The sequence below is a fragment of the Carettochelys insculpta genome, chromosome 5 (genome assembly GCF_033958435.1).
Source record: "Carettochelys insculpta isolate YL-2023 chromosome 5, ASM3395843v1, whole genome shotgun sequence".
In the NCBI taxonomy this organism is placed as follows: domain Eukaryota; kingdom Metazoa; phylum Chordata; order Testudines; family Carettochelyidae; genus Carettochelys; species Carettochelys insculpta.
Window position 1 is genome coordinate 60,837,806 of NC_134141.1, and position 20,930 is coordinate 60,858,735.

General features: G+C 44.1%; 1 protein-coding gene across 2 annotated transcripts in view; it reads left to right on the forward strand.

Annotated features, from left to right (window-relative positions):
- The window catches only part of TICAM2 (TIR domain containing adaptor molecule 2), a 23,430-nt gene extending 3,615 nt beyond the window's left edge, over positions 1-19,815 (forward strand). For both annotated transcript variants that reach the window (XM_074995201.1, XM_074995202.1), the window contains exon 2: positions 18,467-19,815. In XM_074995201.1, the coding sequence (XP_074851302.1) occupies positions 18,526-19,209 (684 nt within the window). In that variant the 5' untranslated portion in view covers positions 18,467-18,525 and the 3' untranslated portion in view covers positions 19,210-19,815. The remainder of the gene's footprint in view (positions 1-18,466) is intronic.
- Positions 19,816-20,930: the final 1,115 nt, after the last annotated feature.

The window sequence follows — 20,930 nt, forward strand, 5'->3', positions numbered from 1 at the left end:
TGAGCATGTGATGGACTGTTATTAAACTCAAGTATTTTTCTCTCCAAAAATCTATCAAGTATGGCTGTTTTTGGCATTATTTGTAACAATACTAGGTACAAATTTTCAGATCAAAGAGTGATTTTTAAGTTCATTTTGAGGAATATCGGGCACTCAAGAGTGGAGGCAGCACTAGTCTGTAGAATCTAGCTAGAAGTTAGAGCAGGGGTGGGGAACCTTTTTTGGGTCAGGGCCATTGACCCACAGAAAACCCCAACCCTCACTGGTGTGGGGCCTAACTGAGACACCTCACTCCTCTCGTTCCAGGCCCCCCCCCCAGAGGGAGTTGAGGGGAGGATGGAGGTTCAGGGTTTTGCCCAGGACAGATTAACTCTTTGGGGAGCTAAGGCCAGTAGGTTGTGTAGGCCACAGGCTCTGGAGTGGGGCCAAAAATGAGGGGATCTATGTGTAAGAGAGGGCTGCTGGGGTGTGGGATGGGGTGCTAGGTCTGAGTGGGAGGTAGGGTGCAGGAGGGATTTGGTGGTGGGAGTGTGAGGTCTGAAAGGGGGAGAGTGCAGGAAGGGGCTTGGGTGGGGGACTGGCAGGAGGTAGGGTGCAGGATGGGTTGGGGATTGCAGGGTCTGGATGGGAGAAGGGAGGGTGCGGGAGCAGGGTGGGGTGTCGAGGTTGGGTGTCTGGGCAGTAGGTACAGTGCAGGGGGGATCTGGGTGGGAGGATGTGCGTGTGAGGGTAATGGCAGGGTCTCTTACCTGAGGCTGGAGCAGCTCCCCCAGGACACACATGGCTCTGTGATTCTGTCCAATGGGATGGTGGGGGGAAAAGCCTCCAGGTGAGTGGTTCCCTGCTTTGCCATTCCTCCAGGTGCTGCAGCAGGCTGAGCTGATTCCATCTACCCCCATTCCCTCCCGCCAGGCAGAGGCTGCAAGCTAGATCCGGCTTTTGCAGCTCAGGGCTAAGCCTCACTCCTCCCTCGGAATGAGGAGCCAGTGCTCATGTTTCAGCCATGTGGGGGGAGTGCAGGGCTGGACCAGCATCATGGCCTCCTGGATTCTGGGGGGAGGGACGAGCCCCAAGCCTCACAGGCCAGACTTAGGTGAGCTGCAGGCCGGATCTGGCCCCTGGGCTGTAAGTTCCCCCCAACTCCCGAATTAAGGTCTAGTCTCCTTAGCTCCAGTCTACAGCATAAAAAAACGCTCTTCTGGGAGAGGAGGGACTTTGGGTGAAAAGGGAAATCTTGGGGAGAAAACAACTAGAAGTAAGTTTCTCAGAAGGGGGCTCAGAGTATAGTGAGGCTTGGAAGCGTTAGATTCTTATTTCACAAATGTCAGTAAACACTGAGCAGACCAAACATTCACAGACAGATGAAAATATATGTCCATTGATAACTGAAAATTTCAGATAGAAATCCAGTGATTACAACTTTTGAACTGGGGTTGTTACAAATGGATTAGCGAATGAATTCAAACATGTATGAAGTAAAAAGGGATGTGATTTATTTGTATATTTTAAGGTGATGCTGATAGATTTTGTTATAACATTTTATAAAGCCTTAACTCTGACTCTCCTCTATTGTCATTAAATATCTGATCCCCGTAAAGTTAAAATTATTTAACTTTTCCCACAACTGTGAAAAGTTAAATAATTTTAAAACGACACTAATACAGTCAATTGAAATGATGAAATATTAGGTTCTGTCAACCATAGCTATAGCTCCTTTTTATTGAAACTAACAGAAACCCTTAAAGGGGTTTGTTCTACATGATCAAGCGTGTGTAAATGGTGGTCATAGTGAAAATAATTATTTTAATAGATTAACAACTTAACTTTATTAAGCAGCATTAAAAACTAAATATTTAATAACATGTGGAGAAAGTCAGAGATGACATACACAAATCTTTCTGAGCCTAGAGTTATTATATAATATGTTGTTTGCATTTTTCCTGTCCAAATAATGACCACAAATAAAAAGTGTGTAGAGAGTGACAATGGGGTTAACTGTGCTAGGTGCTTACTGTATTAAAAAAACCTGTTAGGCACAAAACACTTTGTTTGGAGGTTAAATACCACAAAAGACATGTTAAAAAGATTTCAGATAACAAAGACAAATTCAGCTTTACACTGAGATGGTTTCAACATGTTGTCTGTTATTAAGAAACCTAATGTATAGTTAGCATGGGAACGGGAACTTTGCAAATCCTGGTTTACTGTCAGTTTTGTGATGGTCCTTGTTGCAACAAAAATCAGTTAGTGTGTCTCAATTTACCTCAGTAGAAGTCTATGACAATCCAAGTGTTATATGTGCACCAGCAACTGTGTTGTCTATCATATTCAATCTCAGTTGCTTTAAAATTAAATTTGAAGATCTTAATGTGAAATTCTCACTGTTGTGTCAGGTTCAAAACTGACATCTTACAAACTGGGCTGTGGAATGTTCAGGATTCCCTTGTCAATCGAAATAAAACAATAACTACCCCTTTATATTTAGCAAACACGGATGAATCACATCCCCATTCAGGACTTCACAATTTCAAATAATTCCAATAATCTCTGTCCTTGAAATGCATAACATTGAATTAGATAACATTGTGAGGCATCACTGGTGGGTACTGAGGCTCAGTAATGTTGCTGCATAGATGCTCACAAAAGTAGAAAAGTGAGCAGTAAAATACAGACCCTTGATTTCAGAAGAGCAGACTTTGACTCCTTCAGAGACCTGATAAGCAGGATCCCATGGGAAGCTAATATGAAGGGGAAGGGAGTCCAGGAGAACTTGCAGTATTTTAAAAAAGCCTTATTGTAGGGACAGGAACAAACCATCCCAATGAACAGGAAGAAAAGCAAATATGGTAGGTAACCGGCTTGGTGAGCTTGGTTCTTGGTGAGCTTAAACTCAAAAAAGATGCATATAAAAAGTGAAAACTTGCACAGATGACTAAGGAGGAGTACAAATACATTGCTCAAGAATGCAGGGGAGTCTTGGTGGTCACTCGATAACGAGTAGGATGTCTTCATGTTACCCTAGTATGTGTGAGTCCGTTGACGGCTGATCAGCCCAATTCTGGAGCTGCAGATCTTATCACAGAACGGCAAGTATTGGTAGCTGTTGGAGGGGCAGTTTTTGCTGCTCTTTCTCCTTTTCCACCTCTCCTCATCTGCACTGCAGCAGGACCAGGGTCATGGAAGTCTTGCTTTTAGTCTTCTGAGATTGTCTACAGAACAAACTGGAAGATTTTCAATCTTCACACCATCTGGAAGCTTGCCATCAATAAGCTGGAGAGTCATGGTGATGAAGATGCGGAACAGTGACGGGGCAATGATGCAGCCTTGTTTCACTCTCCTTTTGACCTATAAGGGATCACTTTGGGAATCTGTTGTTTCTCATTATTGTGACAGTCATATTGTCATGAAGCAGCCTCAAGATGCTAATGAAATTTTTGGAGCGGCCGATCTTTGAGAGGATGGTGCACAGGGCACTACGATTGATTGACTTGAGTGCTTTAATCAGATCAATGAAACTCATGTGTAAGACTTGATTTTGTTTGACATTTTTCATGTAGTTGCCGGGTGGTGAAGATCATGTTCACTGTCCCTCAGAATGGTTGGAAGCCACACTGGGATCCTGGGATAATTTCCTCAGAGTGGCAGGAGTCAGTTTGCAATGATTCGAGCTAAGATTTTTCCTGCCATTGCCAGAATGGAGATGTGACAATAGTTTCTACAGTCTGACTTGTCGCGCTTCTGGAAGAGACTGACGATCAATGTGTCTCTGAACCCTTGTGGCATCTGCTCCCTATCCCAGATCTTGAGACTCAGTAGGTGGAGTTGTTTGTGACGCTCTGTCCAGTTGTCTTGTTGTATTCCATCACTTTGATGGTACTCTCATTCCCTGGATCATCACCTTGAACCTGAGAGTGATGTCATAAGGAGTCTCATACTCCAGGCAGGGTCACCCATGGTAGCAATGTCTAGGGGGAGGTTCCAGATAAAGAACAATCCTAAAAGTTCACAACAGTGGAACAGGCGGAAGATAGCAAGGGTAATGCTACAATGGCTGGGAAGGCGGATGACTGATGCAGTGGATAGGGGATTCCCAATCATCACGGATCCCATGCCATTGGACCTGGGTCTTCTAGCCATCAAGGATCGTGCGGTGGCTGCAGTGCAACAGTCCCCCCGCATTAAAAGAAGTCACACATAGGTGTCATTGTCTGGGTACTACTCTCCTAAACTTAAGCCCTATGGTGACCGGTGACCGGAGAAGGATGGTGCAGTTTGGAAGCTTTCAGTCATGCCCTAGCACGTAGGCAGTGGATGTATGTATCATTTGTTCCGTTTCAAGCACTGAGGTGGTAGAACAGTCTGTCTGCTGCATCCACAACTGAGTCGTCCTATTTAGGATCCGCTCTGCTCAGCCCACATGGGGGAGGGGGCTAGAAAAGATTTCCTAAGCATAGTCCACCTCAGCCTCACTGACTGGATAACTGTAGCCAGTGGGTTCACCTCTCTGTGGTCAAAATTGAATGGTAAACTTTGAAACACAGAATATTTGGACTCTAATGGACAAGCCAGATGGTGGGCGACATGAACAATGCATGGCAGTGATTGCCAGCAAGCTGCTACAATTCAACACCAATATAGCTGCGCTGGTGGAAATGCATAGAGCGGAAGAAGGACAGCTAGGAGAAGAAGGTGGAGGATATGCATTTTTCTGGAAAGGAACCCCAAAAGAAGAAAAATGAATTCATGGAGTAGGATTTACCATCAAGAATGAACTGACAAAGATCCTGTCTGTAGTCCCTGTCACGATCAATGAGCGTCTCATGACTCTCCGCTTGAATCTTGCTAAAAACCAGCAGGCAACCTTCATGAGTGCTTCTGCACCAACTCTACATGCTGAAGATGATGAGAAGAAGAAGTTTTACACCAAATTGGACACAGTCCTGAAAGATGTTTCCAAAGGAGACAAGATTATTCTCCTGGGGAATTTCAATGCCAGGGTCCCTCTGGCAGACTGTCACTGGGGAAAAAAAGTAGTTGGCAACAGCAACTCCGGTATGTGCTGCTCTTATGAAATGTGTGGAACACAAGCTTGTCATCACACACACCCACTTCCACCAGAAAAACAAATTTAAGACCTCATGTCAACATCCTTGATCGAAGCACTGGACACCTCATAGACTATATCATTGCCCACACTAGGGATCATCATGGTGTCCTTCTCACAGATGCAGTGACTAGTGCTGATGTCTGCTGGACTGATCACCTCTTTATTTGATCCATGATGGCAATTAGGATTGTCACCAAATGGAGAACTCAAAGGAAACTGATCTGATGAAAAATCAACATACATGGCTTAAATGAGTTCCAGATAATGCGCTAAAGGAAGCTGCCAACAGCACACTCTGAAGATATGGAAGAACACTGGTGCCATGTGAAAAATGCCATCACTGGAACTTGTGGAGAAACCATTGGCTACAAGCCCAGGAAGCATCAGGAGTAGTTTGATGAGAACCATATGGAAATTGAACACCTGGTTGAAGCAACAGGGAAAACCTTTAATGCCTGGCAAAGCAACATCAGTTGTATGACAAAGAGGGAAGTACATGCCAAGGCCTAGGCAGAAGTCCAACGTAAAACAAGGACTCTGAAAAACCAGTGGTGGACTGAGGAGGTGTGAGAATTCCAGCATGTTGTAGACTCCAATGATTCCAGAGGCTTCTTCAATGCTACCAAATCTGTTTATGGACCAAGAAACCATAGGATCAGTCACCTGAGATCTAAGGATGGTACCTAGCTCTTGAAGGACAATGAAGCAATTGCTTCTCTCTGGAGGGAGCACTATAATGAGCTCTTGAACCATGTCTTCACCCTGGTTCTAGAATCCCTTGACCAAATCTCTCAGCAGCTGCCAAGGGATGATCTTGCAACACCTCTTACCCTGAGGCCCAAGCAGGGGAGTAATCAGGAAGGCGAAAGCACAATTGGAACTGCAGCTAGCAAAGGGTAACAAAGGGTTCTACAGGCATATCACTAATAAGAGGGTGATCAGGGAGGATGTGGGCTCCTTACTGGATGAGGGAAGTAAACTTGTGATAGACAATATGGGAGAAGTTGAAGTATTCAGTGCCTTTTTTGCCTCTCTCTTTGTGGACAAGGTCAGCTCCCAGACTACTGCACTAGGGAATGCAATATGGAAAGAAGATGGGCAGCCCTTCATGGCGAAAGAACAGGTTAAGGGCTATTTAGAAGAGTTAGACATACACAAATCCATGGGTCTGGATTTAATGCATCCAAGATTACTGAGGGAAGTGGCAAATGTCATTGCAGAGCCTTTGGCCATTACCTTTGAAAACTCATGGAGATCAGGAGAGGTCCCTGATGGGGGCTGGGGGGAGGCAAATATGTTGCCCATCTTTAAAAAAGGAAAGAAGGACCATACATGGAACTATAGACTGGTTAGTCTTGTGTCAGTTCCTGGAAAAATTATGGAGGGGATCCTCAGGTTATCCATTTTGAAGCACCTGAAGGGGGGAAAGTGATCAGGAATAGTCAATATGGATTCACCAAGGGCAAGTCATGCCTGACCAATCTGATTAGCTTCCATGATGAGGTAACTTTTGCTTGAATAACATTTTATCTGTTTAACTAGAGAATGGAGAAGCATTTGGGGAAGGTTCACACAACAGTGTCATTTATTTTTTCAGTAACATGTCCATGTCCAATGATGCCTGTAAATGCATCACTTGTGATGGGTTGGTTGGGTTGGTTATTGGGGGCAGCACCAGAAAGAAAGTAATAATTCCTAAATTACTGGAACCCAAAACTGATAGTGTTCTAATGAAGATGGGGTATACACCACTTTGACAATGTCTTCATGCAGATAAATACATAAAACACTGCTAACAAAAATACAAGCTAAAGGAACTTACAGAAGAAAACTCCTTTTCATTATGGGCTTTTTGCACTCATATTTGGTGCAGCATTTAAACAGAATAATGCTACATGCTTCATAAAAACCTTACATAAACAGAACATATATATTGCACTGGGGCCAACACACTGAATTGAGCCTAGAAATAATTAGAAAAAAAGTGCAGCATTCAGAGGATAAGCATAACTTCTTCTTCGAGTGGTCCCCGTGGGTGCTCCACATTAGGTGTTGGGCTCACCCCGGCGCTGCAGATCGGAAATTTCCAGCAGTATCTCGTCAGGTCGTGCATGTGCCGATGCGCATCGATCCTTCGCGTGGTTTCGGTCACGTGCGCAATCCAGTCCACGCCAATTCCTTCTCAACCGCCAACGGCTGCAGGCGGAATCCGCTCCGGCTCCAAAGCCTGAGACAGATAAAATCATTTTAATCTTGTTAATAGTTACTTGTTTGTTTACTAAGACTGTTAAAGTTGGTTTCTTTCTTGTGTATAGTTTTTAGAAGAAGAAAAGAAGGGGGAGGAAAGAAAGACGAGGGAAGGAGGCGGCCGCCTCAGGTGGTCCGCTGTCTTAACGGCCGTAAACATTATCCCCTTTGTGACTGTTAATAGCTGCTAACTACCTTATTTAACACTGAAAGGAGTTGAACACCTTGGCAGAGATGTCTTCGCCAGGGTTTAAAAAATGTGAATCATGCCGCGAGGCCATGCCTGCCTCTGATGGTCACAGTAAATGTATTTGTTGTCTTGGAGAGGCCCATGTTCCCCAGAAATGTCCTCACTGCTCTAAACTAACAGCCAGAGCAAGAAAGGACAGGGAAATGAGATTAAAGATGATCCTATTTGACAAGGCCCTCCAGCCTGAGCCGTCGGAGAAGACCCAAAGGGAAGGGCCCTCAGGGCTGCATAAGAGGAAGGCTGCCTCCTTAACCTCCTCTTTACAAAAGAAAAAGAAGCTTTCCCTAGCTCGATCCTTGCCAGTGGTATCTGTGAGCAGGACGAGTGAGGCACAAGGCCGTGAACCGCTGACTGCTCAAAGCAGCAGAAAGGCCATACAGCAGACAGCAGTGCCTGGGGCTCCGACCACTAAACAGTCAGCACCGAGAGCACCACAGGCGCCGACACGGCAGGCACCGGAGGCTACAGCACTGAGCCTTGCAGCACCAATGGCACCACACCTTGCGGCACTGACGGCACCAGAACAGGGGTACCCGGCACGGGACCTAACAGTGCCGGAGGAAGCTACCTGCACAGAACCGCATGCAGCAGCACCGGGCACGGCACCGACAACTGTGCCGAGGTCCCCAGCATCGGAGATGGTGGCACCAACTTTTCTAAAGCATGGGCTGGGCAAAGCAAAATCCAAAGCCTGGCACCGTAGCCCATCCCCAGACATCATTGAAATGCCGCTGTTTCCTAGCTCTCCTCCCAAGATGGATATACCACAATGGGCAGAGACACCAACAGCTTATCTAAGACCCCCATCTCCCTTTCTTCAGCCGCCGTCTCCCTGGCTCAGGCATCCTTCACTGGTCTCCGGTACGGAACCGTACGAATACTACTACAGAGCATCCCCACCGATGTCAACATCATCACGGTGGTCACGCTCCTCTAGGCACCATATGTACAGACACCGGTCTCGGTCCAGATCCCCATCACTGGGACCCTGCCCCTGCTGTTACGGCTGCCCGTATCATGGTGAACACCGACACAGGGGCTCAAGATCCAGGGGCAGGTCCCCACCTCAACCTCCAGTACATTCCTACATCCATCCTCCTCCTTCAAAAAGAACCCAGCCCTCTCCAGCGGGGATGGGTCCAGAGTCCTTGGACCTCCCCCTAGAACCCTTAAGGGAGCAAACACATGAGGGGGCTCAGGAACCAGAGGAATCAGAGGAGGTTTATCATAGTGACACCTCTTCGTCCTCTCCCGATGAGGCGGTTGTCCCCGGGGACATCTCTCCCCCGGATGACCTTAAACAATTCCAAGAACTTTTTAAGAGAGTGGCGCACACTCAAGACATACAAATTGCAGAAGTAGAGGAGAAACATCACAAACTCCTTAAGAATCTGAGACCCCCAGCATCATCTAAAGTAGCCATCCCACTAGATGAAGCCATTATGGAAGCAGCCACCAATATGTGGCAGACCCCTGCCTCCATTCCACCTACAAATAAAAGGGCAGATAAGAAGTACTTTGTTCCATCCAAAGGTATGGAATTCCTGTTTAACCACCCTCAGCTAAATTCCTTAGTGGTCGAATCCTCACAACACAGGTCTAAGACACCTCAATACAAATTGGGCGGGGTGGGGGGGCGGCGTCTGACAAAGACGTGAGGAAACTGGACTTATTTGGAAGAAAGGTTTACTCCTCCTCCACGTTATTATTGAGGATGGCTAATTATGCTGCCCACTTATCAAATGACAATTTTGATAACTATTCTAGACTTACCTCTCTTATGGATTTCTTCCCGGATGACAAGAAACCGGTCTTGAAGGCGATTGTCCAGGAGGGTTATGTGGCCTCACGAACAGGAGTCCAGATCTCCCTAGATGTAGCGGACACAGCAGCACGCTCCACGGAAACAGCGGTGGTAATGAGCAGTGGCTCCAGATGTCCGGTATCCCCAAAGATCTGCAAACAAAAATTGTGGATCTCCCATTCGATAAACAAAAATTATTTGCTGATTCAACTGATTCGGTCCTACATTCCAGCAAGGATTTGAGGGCCACACTTAGAACACTGGGCATGTACACCCCTCTGTACAGGAGAAAGAAATTTTACTCCCAGCAAAGGCGCTATGCATACCAACCCCAGCGCTCACAGTACCAGCAGGGTTACGATCAAGGGTGCCATCAACAGCAACAACAGTATAGGGCTCCCAGACGGCGTCCCCAGCAAGGGCGTACACCCTCAGGGCAAACTCCAAGATAGCAAGTTTGATGGCTATGTCTAGGACTGCAATACCAAGACCATCACTCAATGCCAATCACAGCATATATTCTACCACCGACTCAAACCGTTTTATCCTCAATGGCAAAGCATCACGACAGACAAATGAGTGCTCGAAATTATAGCCAAGGGATATGCCATCCCTTTCCCATCACTACCACCACCAAAACCCCCTACCCAGTCCCTCCCCAGGAACCCCTCCCACGAGGCAAGGTTGAAGCAAGAGGTGGACCACCTCACGTTTATAGGGGTGGTGGAGAGAGTCCCGGAAGAATTTCGAGGGAAAGGCTTCTACTCCCGATACTTTCTAACAGAGAAATAAACAGGAGGCTGGAGGCCAATCCTGGACCTACGGGCTCTCAACCGGTACTTGCGCAAACAGCGCTTCAAGATGACTACAATTGCCTCCATAGTCATGGCACTGGACGATGGAGATTGGTTCTCAGCCCTCAACTTACAAGACACTTATTTCCACATAACGATCCACCCGGCACACAGACATTTTCTTCCCTTCAAAGTGGGCAGGGAGCACTTCCAATACAGAGTCCTCCCATTTGGTCTTTCTTCGGCGCCCAGAGTCTTTACCAAAATGCTTGCGGTAGTATCAGCTTGTCTACACTGGCAGGGCGTGTTCATTTTTCCAGATCTGGACGACTGCCTACTGAAAGGGGTCTCAAGGGCATGATAAATGTTACTACAAAGACCTTCACCTCACTGGGCCTAGTCATCAATTTCCTGAAATCAAAGACCGAGCCCACACAAAACATAGAGTTCATAGGGGCACGCATAGACTCTGCTACGTCAAAAGTATATCTGCCCGATGCCCGTTTCCGCACCATTAAATCCCTGGTGCAGGTAATGACGTACAGCCCCACAGTGCCAATCCTAACATGCCTACAGCTTCTGGGGCACATGGCAGCCACCACGTTTGTGGTACAGAATGCCAGGCTACCCATGCGAGGCCTACAGCACTGGCTGGTGAGCGTTTACAAGCCAATGATTCACACCATCTACAAAACGGTATCGCCCACAACGGAGGTGCGAAAGTCGCTGGCATGGTGGGTACACCCCGAGAACTTACTAGTAGGAGTGCCTTTCCACCATCCGCAAATTGCGGTTTTTCTCACAACGGACGCATCCCACGTAGGATGGGGAGCGCACATTGGCAACAGTGTGACACAGGACAGTGGTCCCCAGCAGAGATGGCAATGTACATAAACAAACTGGAACTCAGAGTAGTGTTCAATGCATGCAGGAGCTTTCGAAAATACCTAAAGGGCAAAGTGGTCGGAGTCACTACTGACAACACCTCCACAATGTTCTGTATCAGTCGTCAAGGAGGGGCCAGATCTCGTGCACTATGTGCAGAGGCAGTCTGATTGTGGAACTGGTGCATTGCCAACAACATAACGCTCAAAGCCTCATACTTGCCGGGTGTCCACAACGTGAAAGCAGACCAACTAAGCAGACACTTTGCTCTCACGCACAAGTGGCAAATCCGCTCCGATCTGCTCCATGAAGTATTTCACAGACGCGGGTTTTCCCGAATCGATTTGTTTGCCACCTACACCAACAAGAAATGTCCACACTACTGCTCCAGAGCAGGCATCTGGCAGGGTTCTTTGGGGGACACCTTCATGGTCCCATGGAAGGGTCCCCTGCTGTATGCATTTCCTCCCACAACACTCATTCACAGGGTTCTAGAGAAAGCCAGAAGGGAGAAGGCACGCAAGACGCTTATAGTCCCAGTGTGGGACTGACAGCAATAGTTTCTCTTGCTCCTATGCATGTCATGCTGCCCGCCACTCCCCTTCCCGATAGTACCGGACCTTCTCACGCAGAGTCAGGGGTCCATAGTACACCCACATCCTCAAATGCTCCGCCTACAGGCGTGGCTAATCCATGGCTCAGCGCCTTAGAGAGCACATGCTCAGAAGGAGTAAAAGAAGTGCTGGACTGCAGTCGGCAGGGCTCCACCAGGAGGACTTAAGCACACAAATGGAAACGATTTATATCCTGGTGCTCGTCCAAGCAATTGGCTCCTCTAGACGTCTCTATTCCTGTAATTCTAGAGTACCTGCTGGAGCTGAAACAAGACGGACTTTCTCTATCCTCATTAAAGGTCCATCTCGCAGCTATACCAGTGTTCCAACATAGAGAGGAAGGGCCAGCCATATTCGCTCATCCCATTACCACACGGTTCCTAAAGGGGCTTGCAAACCTATACCCCCCTCGGAAGCTGTTATCACCTTGATGGAGTTTGGACTTGGTCCTCGACACGCTGTCTAGACCATCCTTTGAACCTTGGCCACAGTACCCCTCTGGTTGCCTACCATAAAAACAATCTTTCTTCTCACAATTACATCAGCCCGCAGGATGAGCGTACTCGCAGCAATAATGGCAATGCCGCCCTACACAATATTTTCAAAGGAAGCGGTGATCTTACGATTACACCCGGCCTTCATTCCAAAGATTGCCTCAGAGTTCCACACTAATGAATCAATAGTTTTACCTTTGTTTTATCCTAAACCGCACACCTCCAGCAAGGAAGCGCGGCTGCACTTGCCCGATGTGAGGAGGGCATTGGCCTTTTACATAGACAGAACTAAGCCCTTCCGGAAAACGGACAGACTTCTGGTGTCTCTCGCACCCAGATCAAAAGGGGAAGGTCTATCCTCACAAAGAATTTCGAACAACATTGTATCCTGCATAAAACTGTGTTACAAACTGCGTAAGACCCCTCTGCTAGCTCTCCCCAGGGCTCACTCCACTAGAGCGATGGTGACATCGACAGCCTTCTTCAAAGGAATCGCATTAAAAGACATCTGCAGAGCGGCGACTTGGTCATCCTATGACACCTTCGCCAAGCACTATGTGATGCACCGGGGGCTCTATGAGGATACGCGTCTATCGACAGCAGTCCTTTCAAGGGCAAGCTGCACATAAATCGGGTACCCACCTCCATATTTGGGGTCACTGCTGGGTAGTCACCTAATGTGGAGCGCCCACGGGGACCACTCGAAGAAGAAAGAGAAGTTACTCACTTGTGTAGTAAAGATGGTTCTTCGAGATGTGTCCCCGTGGGTGCTCCACTACCCACCCATTCCTTCCCGCTTCGGAGTTCTGCTTGGTGTCTTTCAGGAGCATCCGGGGCGGTTGATAGAGGAACTGGCGTGGACTGGATCGCGCACGTGACCGAAAGCACGCGAAGGATCGACGCGCATCGGCACATGCGCGACCTGACGAGATACTTCTGGAAATTTCCAATCTGCGGTGCCGGGGCGAGCCCGACACCTAATGTGGAGTACCCATGGGGACACATCTCGAAGAACCATCATTACTACACAAGTGAGTAACTTCTCTATTCTCCTTGCCCAGTGCTGCCATGAAGAAGGCAGACGGTGATACTCCACACCAGTCAGTTTCTGATTCATACTGGGATGGGGCTGGGTTTGGGGGCAGGTGAGGGAGAGAAACGAGATTTAAATTGGAGTACATCATCCTCTGTTACAAAGGTAGCTTTACATCAGAAATTCCCTATGAGCTCTCATCATTTGCTAGGTTTGAACAAAAAAGGACTATAGTCAAGTTGGTTTCCAATAACATTTTTTTCTAGTTTTCAAACCTTAAGCATTGGTTTAGCTGTGCCAAAACAGAGCATGACTCCAAATTTCTCCATTTTCTCTGTTTATTTGTAAGGCTTATTGAGAAGCAATTCTGTTCCAGTTTCATCCGATTTTTCTGGTTCATCTTGCTTCAGTCTATTTCAACATTTTGCTCAGATGGGTCAGTTTTGAAGACTGTACTTGATTTGGTCTCTGCTCTGTTTGGTGTTATGAGAAGCGACTGCATTCCAGGCACTTCATAAGAGGAAGCTGTATACCAAATTTGGTGGGCCTAGCTCTTATGGCTTAGGAGGAGCTCTTAAACAGATAAACGAACAAACTCTCTAAAATATATAGTAGATCAGTGAGTCTCAAAACATGGTCTGTGACCATCCTTCAGGACTTGTTTCCCCCACCTTGCAGTGGGGAGCCTGTGCTGGCACGCAAGCCCCACAGCCCTGCTGCATGGTTGCCAGTGCTGCTGTTTCCCCTCTGCAAGCTGGGGAAACGGCAGTGTAGGAAATCACTGGCCGGGAGGCTTTCCCCGCTGTTCCCATTGGTTGCAACTGCGGCCAATGGGAGCATTAGGAGGGGGTGGAGTCACATGTGGTCCCAGAGAGCTGTGCAGGTAAGTGCATCAGACCCTGCATCCTCATCCCCCTCATGCATCCCTGTCTTACCAAGAACCTGCACCTCCACCCTGCTTTTGCACCCCACCTCCTTCCAAAAACCTGCACCCTGCCTCCCACCCAGGCCCCCACCATCAGCCCGCTCCAGCATCCAACCTGCCACCCAGACCCCACTCTCCCATCACCATCCCTCTCCCCATCAGGTCTCTCCCACCCACTGAACCCCTCATTTTTGGTCACATCCCAGAACCTAGAGGGCCCCATAAAATCTGCTAGCCCTGGGGTCCCAGAAGACTTAATCTTGCCTGTGGGAAGAGCTGAACCTTGGTCTTAACCTCTGCTCTTCCCACCATGGAGCTGTAGTGCAAGAGGAGTATGGTGTCTCAACTGGGAGACACATCAATGAAGGCTGGGGCTTGTTTTGTTTGTGTTTTGTTGTTTTGGTTATCACTTTTGTGTGGCCCGCCCCAAACTGTTTTTTTTTTGTAGGTCAGTAGCCCCCAACCCACAAAGATTTCACATCCCTGTCATAAGTAAAGACAACATTGAAACCTTTTGATTTAAACATAAATCAATATTTTACATTATGTAAAACGAAGTTTGGTAAACTAACCTGCTATATGATGTAAGATTTAAATATATGCCCCCTTTTGTTTTTGCTGCCTATTTATGTCTTTATGCTCCAGTAGCCTAATATATATAATTTAGTATTTAATGTGTTTAGAGATAAGTGAATGCATGTTGTCATCATGGGTGGTTGGCATGTTATCTGAAGAAAGGGTTTACACTGAGCAGAATGGGCCATGGCCCAAAGTGTTGGAGAACCACTGTGCTAGATCAGTGTTTCCCAACCTAATTTGGCCATGGAACACTTTTGGGCTTCAAATGTATTGACGGAACCCACAAGAGGGGTAGATGGAGGGGTTTCATACCAAAAAATTGACGCATGCAATGCCCAAAAGTTGATTTAAAATAGTTTTTCTAAATGTATTTTATTTTGCAAAGAACAAAAAGTAACAAGAGAAAATCATCTGAATGAACAACTGATGTCCTTCTGATAAGAAGACCATTAGTCACCTTACAAGTGTAAAAAATAAGTACAAACTGTCCAAAAAAACATAACAGCCAAAAGGATGGTTAGAGTTGTTTGTTTGTACAGAAATAGAAAGGACAGCATTGTTTAAAAAAAAAAAAGACTGTCCTCCTTTAAAGCTTAAAAAACATTTTTATGAAAAAGGAACACAAATTAAGTATGGAAAAATATGTTTAAATGTGTTTTTGAAAATTTGTAATTTTTGCAGAAAACTACTGGAAAATAAAAATAATTCATATTTGGCAGGTTTTTTTTTTAATGGGAAGAGTGGTTTTGCATCTCTGTTTCAGCATGAGTCAGATAATAACTACACTATTATGAAAGTGTTATAAATATTAATATATCTACAATCTAAATACTATTTAAATACTTTAGTATTTTTGATACACATGATTTCTTATTTAATATTTTAGAAGGAAAAATATTGCTAGCATGGAAAGTTTTTCATGGAACACCTATTCACATTGCATGGAACACGGTTTGGGAAATGCTGTACAACATGATGCATATGCTGATGCTGTGTTGTAAGTATATGTGCCACAAGATGGTGCTGTTCCAGCTTAAAAAATGGTCCCAATATTGCAAAGAGAAGAAACTGAATATAATTTTAAAAAAAAAAAGCCACAGCAGCTATGGGCAATGCAAGAGCAAACTGGTTTTCATTGAGGTATTTTCATGGTGGATCAGCCAAAACATTGATTTAGCTTTTTTTTAAAAAAAAAGTATACTGGATCTATTTGCATAATGTGTGCAATTTTCATGCAAACCCTTTTCAAAATAACTGTTTTACTCAGCAGTGAGCAACATTAACAAGGCTGTATGTTCACTGTGAAGGACCAATAACTTGTTAAGGCATAAAAGCTAGGTTAAAACATCTAGAGCATGTTGATCAACAGGAATAAATACCCCTTTAAATGTCAGTTTTTAAAGACTATTTTTCATTAATTTGAAGGCAGTGTAGCTATTCACATGGGTAAACATTTATAGGCTTGGAACCCTCTGTTCCTGGATGAACTGACTTATTTCACAATTATGCTTTCTAAAAAGCAAACAAATAAAATGACAGTATAGCTAATCTATACAAAGGAGTGTTGTATTATTGCAGAAATGTGTGTTCTTAAGATGCTTTTGTTGGTGTGAGTGTTCACTTATCAAAATAAGTAGGGAAGCATTCTCATCAATCGATATACAAACTATCAGTCCACCTTGAACAAAATTAATTTTATTAAAATTCCAGAAAAGTTATGAAGGTTTTAGGTATTGTTATACATGTAAAGAGAAGTGTTTCAGAACAATTCAAAAATTGCCATGTAGCCCTTAATTATCATTAGTACTATATTCTTAACAGAGAACAATTAAAGTAGAAGAAAGGCTTAGATTATGTCTTTGACATTTTTAATAACTGAATTGTGGTTACATGATAAAGCAGACAAAGTGATGCCATCATGGGTCAGTGTTTTTAATGGCAAGGAAATCATCTTGGACGATGCACTGAAATAGAAATTTAGCAGCATTTTCTTTGGGAGAACTACATGTGCATGTCTCTTAAGTGAGTATTTTATGAGGAATTATAAAATCATTCAACTATTGACGGCGGTGTATATGCAGATTTTTTGATCCCCTTCAGTGTCATTCTTCTAGGGCTCTGTCAAAGCAGTCACTCTGTCATTAGCAGATCATGACTTGTGTCACTAAAGTAAAGTATGTCCCTTTATTGGAGCTCTCAGAAATTGAATCACACTCCTTGTCATGTTCCAAATGAACAGCTAACCCTTTGTGCAATACTTCAGCTAAAAATGCTCTGCATAAATTTATGTTTTTAAATTATTTACTTGCAGCAATGATAACTTGATCTTTTTGAAAAGTACAGAAGATTTGCTTTTATTGTGCCATTTTGTAGACATTACAGACGGGCAACATTCTATGATTCTCTGAATATCTTTTAAATTAAATAGTAAAATCTAACCAATACAGGATTCATCCCAAACAATTTGTAGTGATTTATCTAATTCAGGTTTTTACAGCTGGAAGGTGTTTTTTTTCTGACATCCAACCTAAATTGTTCTATTCTTAATTTCATTTAATCACAGGGCGTCATACCATTTTTGTACGTTTTAAACAATTCCCTTCCCTCCTTGTTTTTGGCATGCAACATCTTATGTTTGTCAATTATGTTATGTCTCCCTTAATTCTTGCTTCACCAGTGCATGCATACTTAATGTTTCCTTCCAGTTCACTTGTTCTAGTTCTTTAAGCATTTTTGTAGCTCTTCTAAAACAGCGCTCACCAACCTTTGCGCCTCGTGGCACACATCAGCACTCATTATAATTTCACAGCACAGCCAATATATATCACCAGTCCCCCACAGCCAGGCACCTCCCGCTCCTTCCCCGTCCCCACTCTAACCCAATCCTCCACCTCTCCCCAAAAGCCAGCCCCCCCCCCCCCCCCCCCCCCCAGTGCCAGTGACTACCAGAGCTGCTGCCGCTGCCCCAGAGCCACCACGTGCTTCTTCCACCAAGCAGTGGGGCACGTGCGCAGAGTGGCAGATGGAACTTCTGAGGTACACTGAGTGTCACTTGGCGGCACACCAGTTGAGGAACATTGTTCTAGAAGACCATATGTGTTATATGATTATGTGGGTGTATTTCAGTTTCCATTCAAGTTAATTGAGTTCAGTGGGAAGGAAATCAGACCCTAAATTTCCATTTTCATTGTTTGGCTACTGAAATAGGATTTTGTGGTGTTAATTTATGAAATTTCAATCAAATTGAAAGTTATCAAGTGTTTTTTTTGTTGTTGTTGTTTTTTTAAATAATCAACCAACCATTGTCATGTATAATTCCTGGTTTGATACAGAATTCAGTGCGTGGCGGGTGGGGCAAACTTATTCTGTAATTTAGATACAACATCCTGTCTAATACATGGGCTCTTGCTTTTCTATGAATTTATTCTCTGAATCTTTCTGGTGCACATCTTTTAGGTGAACATAGAATTCAAGGTATAACCTTTCCAGAAATCTATATGGATTGTTAACACCCTGTTTTATGACATGATGTTGCTGTGTGGATAGGCTATTATCACTTTTTGTTGTGCTGAAATATCTTATCGGATAACTTATTATCCACTTCTTCCACCAGGTCCCTTTCAACATTTTTGCTATCTTTCATTAGGGTGTGTAACAGCCCACTTTGGACCGTTCAGATTATTTCTAAATTGCTATGAATTCAACAGCTTTTTACTTCTGATTTTTTTTTTTAGAATGAAATGAGTTTATATTAACCACGTGAACACCTCTTCTGACGTGTGCGTTAATCATAATGGGCCACACTAACTCCAAACAAAATCCTCCACCAAATAATATGGAAGAAGCTACTGGTGTGAGCGCAGATCAGAGAGACATCAAGCAAAATCACAAATTACACAGCCTGTCTTCTGATATAGAAGGGATCTCTACAAATCTTGCGGACGTTCACAGCAGCGATGAGGATCCTAAGGATGTGTTTTACAAGTTTGTGATTCTGCATGGGGGGAATGATACAGATGAAGCCAATCGACTCCTGCATCTATTAGAAAATAAATTTTGTATTAAACCTGGAATCATTTTTGCTGAGATGCCTAGTGGTAGACATGTCTTGCAAAACTTAAATGATGCTATCAATCAGTCAGCATGGACGATCATTTTGTTGACAGAACATTTCTTAAGTGAGGCGTGGTGTGAGTTCCAGTCTTATACCTCCCTGATGAATGCTCTTAACAAACAGCATAAATACAACTCTGTCATACCACTGAGGCCACTGAATAATCCACTTCCAAGGGAGAAGACTCCTTGTGTCCTGCAAACTATTAATGCACTAGAAGAAGATAGTCCTGGCTTTGGTCAGCAAGTAGAGAAGATTTTCCAGGAATCTAAATATAGGCAACAGAAAGCAATATGGAAGAAAGAAAGAATAAAGGAGAGACCCATGAGCTGTTGGAATGATGAAAGACAGTTAAATAGGTAATTAAACGAAAGGTATATTTGTTGTTTTACTGATGTCAACTAAGAGAAACTCATCTTCCTTTGAGAAACTAAGTTGCAGAAAGATGGTGGTAAGTTTCCCATAAAGACATTACTTAATATCAATATGTTTTCAGCAGTATTATCAAGATGTGGCCAGTCATCACTTTGACTATTTTGTTGTTATGATATGCCACTTTCCTCGACCCGGATCTGTCTGGCTAGCTTCTTTTTATATTGTAAGCTTTACTGGGCAAATACTGTATCTTCCTTTAAGTTTATACTGTTCCCTCGTATGTTGTAGCTGCTACTGGAAATAAATAGGGTAATACTAGTCACTAATGAAAGCCCACAGAGGCAGCATAGTGTAATATCCTACAAGGAAATCTCCTCTGTTAATACCAATCTTTATATCGGAAATATAAACATAGGAGAGATGCTTGTTACTAAACCACAAAAATTCTCTGTCATTCAAAATATATGCCGCTATTTTGAGAAATAAGAATCTCAAAGTATGTGTGCAGTTGTTAAAAAGTATATATTTTAATGATGCTGCTTGACTGCAGAAGTAGGTGCATTTTAAAAATTAAAATAAACATTCTTTCCTTTATTTCTTCTGACTGAACTTGTTTTTGTTTATCTCTTTGAAGAAAAAACAGCAAAATGAAGACAGCTGAGAACAGAGTATATAAAGACTGGGTTTAGGGTTCAAAAATAAAACTGGCATCTGCGTGATCTGAACCCCGTTCTGTTACCTTAAAGTGCAGGTGTGAGGCGTGTCTATTTTCCCAGTCGTTTCTTAAAGTGATGCGTGGGTGGAAGGAGGAGGATTTTAATTGTGGCTGGTTGGTAGAGTTCTTGTGTGTACAGTAAGCCACTTGATTTAATTACTCTCAGGTTTTGTCATTTTCTGGGCTTTTTTCTAAATTTAAAGTTACCATCTGTAATGTACAGCGTACCCGTAATATGCATACATAACAATCTTAATATTAAACTGTGAAATCAAATACTGTAACTTTTTGGAGAACACAAACAAGGCAAGAAGGAGTGTATGAAAGCAGAGGTAAAAGAAGGCAGAGAAAAGGTTAAGAGGGGTGCAGGAATGGAAATGGGGTGTGGGCCTTCGACTTCCTTAGTCAAATGTTTCTAAAAATGGTGCTCAGTTGTCTTTAAATTGAGGTAGTTGGGCCTTGTGGAGGAGGTGACTGTTTGGCTGCCAGGTCAAAGAACTCTGAACACAGTAGTCCTACTTTGAACCATTCTTTATTTTCATCTGTAAAATCATTTGCTTTGCTGCTACGACAAACCATGAACAGGATGCTGGAGAGAGGCCCAAATTCAAGGGTAAATATCCTAAGACGTACTTCATGGCTGATGTTTAATTGCTAAAGATTAAAATTATTTTAATTCTAATGTCAACTTCTTTCTACATCTTTAAACAGAAGGCATGCCCACAGCATGTGGGACTGTCTGTGTTTTAAAAGAATGTAAAGAAAACCAGATAAAAATGACCCCCTCGCTACCGCTACAAGCTTCCAGGGACAATTTGTACCCTGCAGTTCCAAGCCCTATCAAATTTATGGAGACTTGTAAATCCTGCAGTTTCTTTGTAGCCTAAAGGGAGTGTTGTAGATTATCACAATTTGCCATCTTACCAGGTACTATTCAGGCCTTATCTGTGGTACACAGTTTTGTCAACCAATCTCACCTTTCTTCAACAAAACT